Consider the following 12,190-nt stretch of genomic DNA (forward strand, 5'->3'; position numbering starts at 1 on the left):
ATTTACCGATTGAATTAGTCATTCCAAGAATTTTTAGGCAGCACTGCTCTTCCTCGTTAAATATATTAACTCTTCAGTTGCTGATTAGAATCTGTTCGTACGATTCTGACAGTTGAAAAAATCTATATTCAAAATGGAAATTGTGGATTATTTCCGCAAGTCCGGAGAGACTCGTTCTTTGAACTTGTTCCTTTGTTCCATGAAATTGTGCTTTGTAGATGATCCGATTCGCTAGACGAAGACTTCTCTTTCCAGTGTTTTTCGTCGCTCTTCGAGTACTTTCGACGATTTTCATGCCTCGTAAAAATTAAGAAGTAGAAAGAAATTTTCCCTTCGTTTTGTAATTGTCTCTCCGAAATGTTGTGTGAGGCCATGACCTACCGCATACCTCTCGTCCAAAAAATCGTGTGCGACCCTCGTGCAGAAGAACGGAATAAAAGGAGAGGAAGACTGTGTTCACATTGTGCATTGAGGTTGAAGTAGGCAACGACTGTGGGATTGGTGTTATAAACGGGGGTTTGAACTAAGCGAGTAGATTTCAAAGGGAAACCGCTGCGAGAGAGGGGAAAACACTCACGTGGTGGGACTTGGGGGGAGTTTTTGGGGGTTGGTACAGGGGCGGAGAGCTATGAATTGCGAATGACGAGCTCGAACGAGCGATAACTACCGTCTTGAAAATAATATGTGGCAAAATACGTTCAATTTTTTTATTTTTCCACTTGACCGAACAATCATTTGTTATGAACATTCTGCTTGAGGAACAATTGAATGTATTTTTTATGAATTTTCGGCTAAAATCAACGAGAATGTCAACGGGTTATTATTTTTATTTGCACATGAAACGAATAAATGAAGGAAATAGGACTTTTCGTTATTTGTTGATCTGTTGATAAAATGAATTCTCAAGTGAAATGAAAAATTTTGTAAATCGGCGAACGTCGACAGATGTATCGGCAACGACAAAGCTGATAGGCGTGACGGCCTCCCAAGCTTTCTGAATGCCGCACCCCCGTGTGAATAAGTGAAGAAAAAAGAGGAGAGAAAGAAAATCCAGGGGCGTCAGTTATATCTCGATCCCTTCATTGCACATAATGAAATATAAAGGGAGCGGATCTATTTACCTTACCGCACACGTGTAGACTCAGAAGTGGAAAAGAAAATGGTGATCTATGAGGACTATATTCATTTTTAAAAATAAAAAATCAGGAGTTTCGATGTTTTTCATTTTTCAGAAAAATCTTAAATGAAGTCATGAAAAAAAATGTTTGTGCGTTAAATTGTTTTTAGCATATCGTCTTCCGTGTTGTTAACTAGTATTAGCATGAATAATAATCGAGCCAAGCGATAGTGACAACGTTTTTCCGACCACAATAACGACACTGATAAGGAAAAACAGTCGGTAACTGGCTCAAACAAAAGGTCATTATTGTTTCAGTTATTTTGAAAAGTGGATTCATATACATCGGATTCATCGCATTCATCATCACCGAATTCTCCCGAAGTTGAATATTAGGAAAAATGGGGGAATCGGTAAAACTTATGCTAATGATAGCGTTCTCTTTGCAACCCTTGACATCAACATTTGACATTCAAATTAAATACGTTCGAACTGAGGAAGAAGCGGGTGGAGACAAGTTTTACGCCCTCGACTTCGTACGTTACCTTATTTTTTCAAAATCAGTGTCAGGATAACAATTGAAAATTGTATAACTGGATTTTGAGCAGTTTGGATTAACTAAGAAGGCGGGGTACGACGCGGAATGGCACAATGTTACGACTGAGGACGGATACATCCTCTCGATATTCCGAATTCCACCGAAGCTTAATGACACCCAAAAAGGCCCGTTTTATCTGCAGGCGACATTGGGGGGAACTGCGGATCTCTGGGTTTTGTTTGGACATGGCAGAAGTCTAGGTAAATCAATAACAAAGTAATCACTATTATATTGTGTATTGTTAAACTAATATTTTATTAAAATTAATAACGCTAATAAATAAACGTATAAATGAACGTAAAAACGTTAATAATAATTTTTTTCTGCTAAAAAATGTTGGTAAAAAATTACTGTGCAATAATCGACTATATTCGGGGCTCATCGTTAGCCAATCACAATGAGTAACCGAATAATTACTGTTTCACAGTAAAAAATGAAGGAAAACCAAATAAAAAAATATTTCTATCAATTTTTTTATTTAATCGCAAATAAAAAATGGTGGACCTTGAAATTTTATAGTACTGTTCAGTCAATTTTACGAAGCCACCATTCGGCGCTTCGATTCTAATCCTGACACAGTAATTTTTCCTAGACTTTTATTTTCGTATAATGTTCGTTCTGATTTTTACTGAATACCGACGTTCCACAATTATTGTTATCATACCAATTTTTAGTTTATTCACTGGCTGACGCCGGATACGATGTTTGGATTGGCAATCTCCGAGGAACTTACTACAGTCGTGGACACACCAACTTATCAGCCCACGACGATAAAAAGTACTGGGACTTCAGGTAAAAAATATATATTTTCGGTATAAAATCGATATTTTCAGAGCTGATGAGGAATGAAACCACGAAATATAAACAATAAAAATACAGATTAATTACATTCCGGTAGTTTGGACGAGTACGCCTTAGAGGACCTCCCCGCAATGTTCGATTATATTATTAAGACAACAGGACAACCGCAACTGTCCTACGTCGGCCACTCCCTCGGCTCCACCGTGATCCTCATGCTGCTGTCTGATAAACCAGAGTACAATGATAAATTATCCGTTGTCATTCATTTTGGGGCAATATCCTACTGGAAGACCTGGAACTTCGCTAGACTCTACGTGGACCTCCTCGCCGAGTTCTTCCAGATTATTGTACCCGGGGGAATCGTGAAATATCCGATTCAAAATAAGTTGGTCCCTGCATTCGATCATTATTTCTGTTTATTGAACGGGATAACGAAGAGATTATGTGGATATCCATTTGAACTCGCATTGGGGGAAGATCGAGAGCAATTCGATATCGTAAGTACCTAATAAAAATTGATTTTCAATGTCAATCAATATTTTTCACGTCTGCTCACAGAGCGAAGAATTCGTCGATCTCATGTGTCATTACCCAGCGGGGACATCATCAAAGGTATTTCAACATTATGGACAACTCATCCGATCAGGTAAATCAATTATTTGTGCACATGAGGGGGGAGGGGGACGTTAATGAAGATCTCGTGAGCGATTTATGGTTTTATGATACAGGAAAGTTTCAACACTTCAAAAATTCGAAGAGAACAACAAATCGAGAAGTGTATGGGCAAGACGAAGCTCCGGAGTACAATGTAACGAATGTCAGAGCGCCGACGATAATTTTCGAAGGCCAGAACGATCCCCTGGCCACTTCCAAGAACGTCCAAAATTTGATAGATGAGCTTCCTTCCGACATCGAACTGAAGCATCAAGTAATTGAATACGAGAAATTTGATCATAAGGATTTTATAGTTGCGAAGGATGTTGAAAAGTTTCTTTACAATCCTCTGATCAAAATTCTTGAACAATTCCCCAAGTCCGCAGGACCAAATAATAATAATTCTAATATAAATAATACAAATATAAATAATTAATTAGTAATCGACATACATTCCTTCAAAACAATGTCCTCCACTTCGTTCTTTTATTTTTCATTATTCTTGATGACATCTCCCAATGAAGAATAAACAAATAAATCAAATATCCAGAAGATAAATTGTTCTCAGTCACACGTCGATGCTCCATGTTCGTCCTCCCCAACATTTGCACGGTTTTCATTGGCTCAGTTAAAGTTTGATTAATCTGTTCGGTTGTACTTCCATTGTTTTCCCCCTTATTTTATATCAGAGTACAAATTGAATATTCTCGTCTCTGGCTTCTGCGAGAGCCAATCTCCAACGAAAGATGCATTAACGATGTCATCAGGGGGTCTTCAAGGAGGGAAGGGTGGAACGAGTTGGGTATCCGTTCCTGATATGCCTCGTGTCAAATTTTTTCAAATAATTTTTGCCTAATCATTCGAGAAAAACAGTCTCATAATTCATCAACAAAAATATTCGATAAACCATCAAATATTTGTTGTCAATTTGACGGATTTTGTTTACTTGTGCAAATAAATTTTAGTTTAACATAAACAGTGACCCTCCCCCCCCTCCCCCTCCCCCGAAAAAAAAACCGGAATTATTCATTAAAGAAATAAATCCAAAATAATAATGGTTGACAGTGACATTAAAATGGCCGTCATTGATACTAGAATTTAGGGTGGGAACTGGGGGTAGAGACATTTAAGTAACATTCAGACATTACTGGGGGGGTCCATATCTGTGGCGTGCGTACACACATACACACACACATGTTCAGTAATAGAAGAAACACCACCGAATGGCAGGGAATGAGGGGTTACCGGTTACCTCCCCTTCGTCACCCGTATCGCTCCGCAAAAGATCAACAAATGCGGCGTGATGCGCGTCCAATCAGAGCGGTGAGACCAGCTGCCGATTTTTGTGTACCTCCAACGGCCCAAATACCATGGAAAAAATGCGTTGGTGGTCGCCCATCAAAAATTATGTAAAAAATCGGGAAGCAAGTAGAGGAAAATGGATGGAGCATTTTATCACGCTTCTGGGACATTATTTTCGAAATATGGTCGGAAATCTAATGGTTTTTGGAGTTGACGGGAAATACATCTGATGAATTAATTTCGGAGAAATTTGAAAAACAGTTTTTGCGACGCGGAGAGAAAAGATTGAAAAATTACTGTACCGAGTACTAAAATCGAGGTGCAAAATGTTAAATATTGGAATGTGTTTTACTCACACATTGAAATTCCTATCAATAGTGTAAATTTTGTAATTAATGATGTGTGACTTCGTAAAATTGACTGAACAGCACAATAAAATTTTGAGGTCTGTCATTTTTTATTCGATGTTGAATGAAAAATTAATAGAAATTTTTTTCAATGACTCAATTTTATATTTAGTTATTCGATTGAGTAATGAAATCATCGTTTTTTCCACTATCAATAAGACTAAACTAGCGAGCAGAATGAATTAGCGTTTGGTGTATTTTTCGCGCGATGTGGTGCATGAAGATTGGTACAATGAGTGAAGGAATCCTGGTGTACCGGAGGGGTTGGACGGTTTCACATACCAGTCTTTCTCTTCAAAGGCAGAACAAAGTTCGTAAATGCGTGATGACATGGCTACTTATGGAGCCGCGCGCCGCGTCGATCCCCGGTTTTCTCATGTCACGAGTTTACATGTGGCGCCAAATTATATACGCTAAACATTACAACATGATCTTATCAATAACATTTTTTCCGTTCATCGGTGTCACGTTAACTCGGAAAAATTTTCACATTTTTATAATAATAATTCATTCTACATTATGTGCTGTTTCATGGCTATTGATTGTAAATATTTTACTTATTTTTTTTGTATTTAAATATTTTTAAAACAATTTGGTTTACTCTGCTATAAAATTTTAAATTACAATTTGTCATATCAAATTACAATTTGTCCTATCAAATTACAATTTATTAAATACATTTATCGGCTTTTCTCGTTGTTAATCTCGTTGTTTTCCTTGTTCGTGATAAAAAAAAAATTTTCACTCAATAGTTCCATAATTTTTATACCATAAAAAGTCAAGAACTTTGGGACCGAGACAAATTAAATTCTGATTGTGAAACGTCCAACCGATGAAACAATGAATGATCCGCTTTTTTTCCTGTCCCGCTGGTGGCAAAAATGTTCTCTGACGCGTGAAAGCTTTCGTCAAATATTGAGACCTTTCAGGATTTCCATGTGCCAATGCTCTGTTCTCCTGTCGAGGACTCCCGCATTCGCGAAGAGGATAACCTCGAAAAAGAGGTTTACGTCCGGGTTCCAAGGAATTACGGGCTTCACCAGACGAGATCCAAAAACATTTCGTGGGCGGTCCAAAGCGCTTTAGCTTGTTCAGCGACAGGTTCGCGGAGATTATGAGGTGAGACCTCGGTGTCAAAGGAATATTTCCTTCCACATTCATCCCCGTGATACCAATGTACCCTGTAAAAATCGTCTAGATATTTTTGATAAAAAATATTGACTGAATTTTGGCATTTTCCGACGTTATTGGCGTAGCCAGGACTAATGAAGAGATCGAATTGGCTTAAAATTTCGAGACTAATCCCCATTTTCATCGTAAAAAGTCTTCCCGAACCGGCCCATCAGGTGCCTATCCTTGACGCACCGTCAACTTACCAACCCAGACGCAGAATTCACTACCAGAGAAATTTGAAAAACCAAATTTGTAACTGTACGCTTTGATTTCATTACACGGTCTCGGTGTAGGGCCTCCGAGGTGGGCTTTCCTCGACGCAGAGGGACATAGACCCGGGAAGGGGATGAAACCTACAGCTAGATACCGATGATCGATGACTATGCGGAGGTCATACGAAACATAAAGGTCGGTTTCGTTACAGACCGGTGGGGCATTTCTGACGCTCGTTTCGTTTATAAAGTCACTCAGGATAACCCATTAATTATCGTGAAAGGTGTTGAAAATATCGGAAAGAGGTGTTTCCCTTCATCAGATTGTTTGTCATTTAGGCAACTGAGTTTTCGGATTGGACAGAATTGTTTGTAATGTCTGGAGGAATAACTAAAATTCGGAAAAACATATTTGAATTATGATTCCTAAGATAACAATCTCCTACAACTTTTTGAAGTGTCAGACCCTCCACGTTGACACCAGACAAATATTTTGGCAAAACCGGGAGAATCTCGACTTCTGCATGAACGACTTTGGATGATCAAAGGCAGCATCTTTCGGAGATTATGGGGAGAAGAGAAGTGCAGTGGAGAGATGATTTCAAAGATTGAGAAAACCGACCCCCTGGTAAGATAATGCCCTGCTACCCTACTGGCATCGCGTGACATATCCCATGACAACTTAGTCCGTCTTAGGTACTGAGGATTAGCCAGAGGTCTGACACTAACCCCGTTAACCGTTTTAACCCGATCATCCAACTTTTTTGTGACTTTTTAAATCGTTTGTTTACTTTAACCCTGTGAAAATTCAACAGATACTCGGTCCGTTATTTTGGCTCGCTTAGAAATTTCTGTTTCGTGGTACCTGAATTTTCTGTAGTTGCAAGAAGGCACATTCTGATTTTCAAATCATAAATTTTAAAATAAAATCCCGCTATGTCCGATACATTTTATTGAACGGTGAGAAATATCTGACGATTTTTATCGTGTGATTCCGATAACAATTCCGGCGGAAACTGCAGACCTGAGAAAAGTTACCATGCCGCATAGTAAAATTAGGACAACTATCAGTCTCGTATAAATAAAAAATCTGACAAAGTCCAGTGAGTTACCGAAAAATTGCTGTGTGGTACACTAAAAAATGAAAAAAGGTCCAATAAACCAACTGACCCAGACAGGAATTTTTTAAAAATTTCTATCAATTGTTTATTCAATCTCAAATAAAAAATAATAAACTTTAAAATTTTGTGGTGCTGTTTGTAAATATTAGGAAGCCAGCATTTTGCACTGCGGTTCTAGTCCCCGGCACAGTAATTCTTCCCAGACTTTTCTCCCGTCCATCCCGATTGATTCGTTAATGATAAAGTGGATGTTTTCATACCAATAATCAACTTGAACACGAAAATTTGTTTCGGCTTCGTCGTTGTTCCGTGAAAGATTAAATTAGACGGTGGGAAAAAATACTCATCCCCGGTGACTTAAAACCGGAACGTATCCTCGCCATCTGGATTGCATTAGCAGGTCGTTGAAGAAAATTGATTTGATCTATCCAATAAAACATGACAAGCAGTCTCATTAGACACTCAAATAAACCATATCCCCCCCACCATATTCAATCGCTATCAACCGCATTTACTCCACCAATAACGGATTTTCCACTAAACCCTTAATTTTCTGGGCCCTAACAACTGAAAAAAAAAATCATCCCAATGATTTCCCTCCCTCAAACCCCTCACCGTCTTGACGATTTATCAAATAGGAAAAACCCTCTCGATATTTTGAAACACTTCTGATTGTCATCGCCCGGAGGGCCTCCCTCAGGCGCAGAAGGGCCTCACGGAGTTCAAAAATTATGAAAGAATTCACTGGCTTCATTCGTTTAACTCTATAATACATTCGCAACGGCTTTTCCAAATGGTCCTGTTGGGATTTCAGCTGCAGACATTTCAGGATAAAATACTCGAATTACAGAATTGGTAGCACATCTGAATGTGAGAACACCCGTTGGGTTTTCACACCGGCGGTAAGCCACTGGGTGTCTTCAAGGGAGGACACGCCGAATTAATGGATAAATAGGACGATGTCGCATGCGCATGACACCGGGCCGCGTCCAATCAGTGCTAACAGAGCAGGACCGACTGTGACGAACGGCATCCGATGATCTGGAGGGCTCTAGCCATGCTCTAAGTGTCATAAAGTGTCAAAAGTATTTTTTTTTACGAAAAAAAAAAGAATTCTACAAATAGAATTTTCCTACCCTTAAAAATCCAGGATCGGGGGTACGACAGGATTTATAAGGAAACTCGTGAACATGTGTGGAGCCCGTAGGGGGATGGCGGTGTAAAAAAACATTGTCATGCCACCGAAAATAGTCGCTGAGTTTAATCTCAACGTAATCAGGGTCGTAGTGGTTTAATGACATCGCAATTAAAATAAACTCAGAGATAATGAAGAGGGAGTTTGAGACGATAAACGTGGCTTTGGTGTGAGGCGGAAAACACCTTTGTGCCGTGAGGGAACAAAGGAAACCGCCTTGAGGCATGCTACACAACTCGTGTGGTACGAGAGGATATTTCTCTAGGCGTAAAATATCTGCAAGTCGTAATGTTGGTAAATTCATGCCCTCGGTTTACACAGTAGTCAATACATGACCTTCTATTGATTAAGAGAAGAAAAAAAACAGCTGAGATATTTCCGGAGTTTTTTTTTTAAATAACGCACCATTTCGCGCACCCGGAGAGAAAATTCTTTGGAAATTACGTCTGTTCCTTAATCAGTTAAAATCAGTATTCAGTCAAAATTACTGAATATGTCCGCATTTTTTTACTGAACATTTCCTGAAGAAGTGCGCAACTGTTCCGTAATTTTTACCGAATATTGTTTGTACTGGCAGATTAGGGAACAGACGCGTAATTAAAAAACAAATTTTCTCTCCCCGTATCGAAGCCGAGGGTCGTAAATCCAATCATATCATCATATCATTATAGTCTGCAATCCCTTCCCTTACTAATAATTTTTTAAATTATCATTTTATGTATAAAAATAAACGAAAAAACCGGATGTATAAGCCTGAGTGCCATTTAATTCCATGTCAATCCACACTTTCAATACCCGCAAATTTAAACCTCCCAGTTTTCTCGACAGGCGATTGGATTGAGTGGAAGAGAGATATGCCCTCTCGACAACTAAACCCCCGAGGCATTGCAATTTTTCACTGGGATTTATTAGAGCATCATTCTAACGCTTTACGACGCACCTGGTCCAGGTCTCCATCCTCCTCTCTCATCCACCCAACCTCCACCGGTATTTTCAGCCTCATCTCCTCACTCTCTCCATCCTCCCACCACCCCTCCCCGATTTTTTTTTTCATTCTCAAACCATTCGACTCTCTCCGACAGACTCATTCGAACTCTTTTGTTCTCACTCCTCGTTTTTCCCTGGCCCTCACACCCGCACCTCCGAGCTATGGATTTTTTTAATTCCTTTGTTTACGATTTGTTTTTTTTTTTCCATTTATTTTTTACTTTCTTTAGGGGCACCGGTACACTCATGCCGGCGAACTAATTATTTTATTCTCACGCCAAGAGCCGTCAGAAGTGCGCGTGCCTTTCATTAGAATGGTCTTCTTCTCTTTGGGCAGTCGAGCTGGCTCTTACGTCGGTTTTATTAACTCCAGTGGGAGTTGGAAATGTTGAGCTAATTTTAATTCTTAACTTTATGCAAGAGGGGTGGTTCAAAGTGGGAGTACTCTTTTCAATAAAGAAATTCACCAGCGACGGCCCAATTTTTCATTTTAAAAACTGGTCTTCTCTGTCAATTTTGCTTCTCTCGTCTTGACTAAATCAAAAATCAATTAATTACATAATTAAATTATTTCTCAATCTCCTGCTAATATGTGCAGGTAAATACATAATATATAATAATACTATTTATTATTTATTATTTATAATTTAAATATAATTCACATTAAACGATCGTTTTACAAAATTAAACAATTCCATACGCCACATTATTATGTAAACGTTAAATAAATATTTCATGTACATAGAATATATATATCTGTCTGTATATAGAGGCTATGTGTATATATTTCCACTAGAATTTAATGCAAATAAAAAAATTGAAAATTTCCCGGTTTAAGCACGAGAGGCCCGTAAATCTGTGGGGTGGCATAATTTACGTGAAATTTGGCAATGGGCCCTGAGCACCGAGTGTTGTAGAAAAAGAAGGAGAAAAAAATAAAAGAAGAAGTGATGGAGAAACCCGACGGACGCAGTCGGCGCGGCGCCTTTGAGGGAATTAGTCTTATTGGGCACAAAATTGGAACAGGAGAGGGCCCTTCTGACCCGGGACATACATGTTCCTTCATATCTGCATACTCTGCACTCAAAACTCATTACAATAAATGGAAGATACGTCTTTTTCATTGATTACGTGTGTGGATACCGTCTGTCGCCATTTTATATTGTCGACTTTCAAGTCCAGGCTTCGATGGGACGTCACAGAGTGCCATTTGTCTAGTGAAAATACTTGACAAGTATTTAGACTTTTTTAGACTTTAAATGTAATTGTCGAGTTCTGACGAATAGAGCGGAGGGGAATCTTTCTCGGAATCCAAGTAGCTGAGAGTACCTCCCAGTGATTCACTAATAACATTGGATATTTGTGCGTAATTTACTTCGTGAGATATGTACTGAGTGACCTCATGGCACTCGAGTTGAAATAATGCCGGCAGTATATAGAAGAGTCTTTACCCTCCGACTGCATTCGCTGAACATTTCTTAACCCCAAAACTCATCCCGACATTCCAGTACTAATGCAGAGAATTTCTTTTTCGGTTCGAATAGAGTTTATTTATTTATTTATTTTTTTAAATTCATGTGTTGACCTGCGATGGGTTATTTACTAGCGAGCGAGTGAATGCAGTATTTTATTTGTGTTCTGCTTTTCTATTAGGGTCGAAAAAAGTTTGCCGGACGGTGCCATGAGGTACCAACACATTTTCAGAAAATTACAGAGGCTATCACTTTCGAAACGCGGCGTGAAGTCCTCAGCGCTGCTTTGCACCTTCTTCCAATTTCCATTATTTTATTCTTCTTTCGGGTGTTTTTGAAAGAAATATTACGATTTTTTTTTCTCCTGAGGGTTATGAGCCCGGTGGAGTTATGGTCGCTTTTGAGTTCTAAAAATAATTACGGAAGGGGTAGAACATTATTTTTTGCGGATTTGGAGGGAAATTTTAGGTTTAAAGGAGAGTAAGAGGACTTTTTTAAAGCCATTATTTTCAAATATATTAAAAAAAATATAATCAAAATGAAATTGTTAACATTTTGATTTTTCAAGGGGTTTATTGATTGTATTGAAAAAAATTGGGTGAAGAATTCTGTAAAAAAATGTAAAATATTTCTCGTAGAGATAATTCTGACAAAAATCACTGGCACATCTGTCTCAATTCTAATTTGACCCTAATTTTCAAAACAATTATATCCCCTAAATCACGGGTGCCGGTGTATCGGTATTCGGAGAATCCGAAAAATTATTTTCCCATTTTCTCCTATCCACTCATATTAGTATGCTGGGTAGAAATTTTCAGTGGACCACATATGAGGATTTCTGAGGTCCTAGAACAGTTGGATGAAAAAAAATTCTATTAAAAGGGAGGCAATTTGTCAAAGTCTCAATAAATCTTAATGAAATATATTTGGGCATCAGTTCTTGTCAAATGTCGGGACGGCACTGGCCCCAATGGGGACCGCACACTGACTCCTACGTTTATACATATGTTTTTTATTCCAAAGAATTCATTCTATTCCCGTTTTTTGTCTCTCATTTTGAATAACTTGGAATGGGGAAGGGTGTTGTTATGGTAAACTAGGTGAGAACGGGATCAACAAAATGTTGTATTCATTTTGTGAGCATTTTTTTC

At 38.6% G+C, this 12,190-nt stretch overlaps 1 protein-coding gene across 1 annotated transcript; it reads left to right on the forward strand.

The window, feature by feature from the left end:
- The first annotated feature begins 1,406 nt into the window (after positions 1-1,406).
- On the forward strand, positions 1,407-3,728 carry LOC135169086 (lipase 3-like). Its single transcript, XM_064133806.1, has 6 exons — positions 1,407-1,653; positions 1,726-1,915; positions 2,390-2,507; positions 2,614-3,013; positions 3,075-3,162; positions 3,245-3,728. The coding sequence occupies exons 1-6, from the start codon at positions 1,519-1,521 to the stop codon at positions 3,604-3,606; spliced, it is 1,293 nt and encodes a 430-aa protein (XP_063989876.1). The 5' UTR covers positions 1,407-1,518; the 3' UTR covers positions 3,607-3,728.
- The last annotated feature ends 8,462 nt before the right edge of the window (positions 3,729-12,190 follow it).

Source organism: Diachasmimorpha longicaudata, chromosome 14 (assembly GCF_034640455.1).
Source record: "Diachasmimorpha longicaudata isolate KC_UGA_2023 chromosome 14, iyDiaLong2, whole genome shotgun sequence".
NCBI lineage: Eukaryota > Metazoa > Arthropoda > Insecta > Hymenoptera > Braconidae > Diachasmimorpha > Diachasmimorpha longicaudata.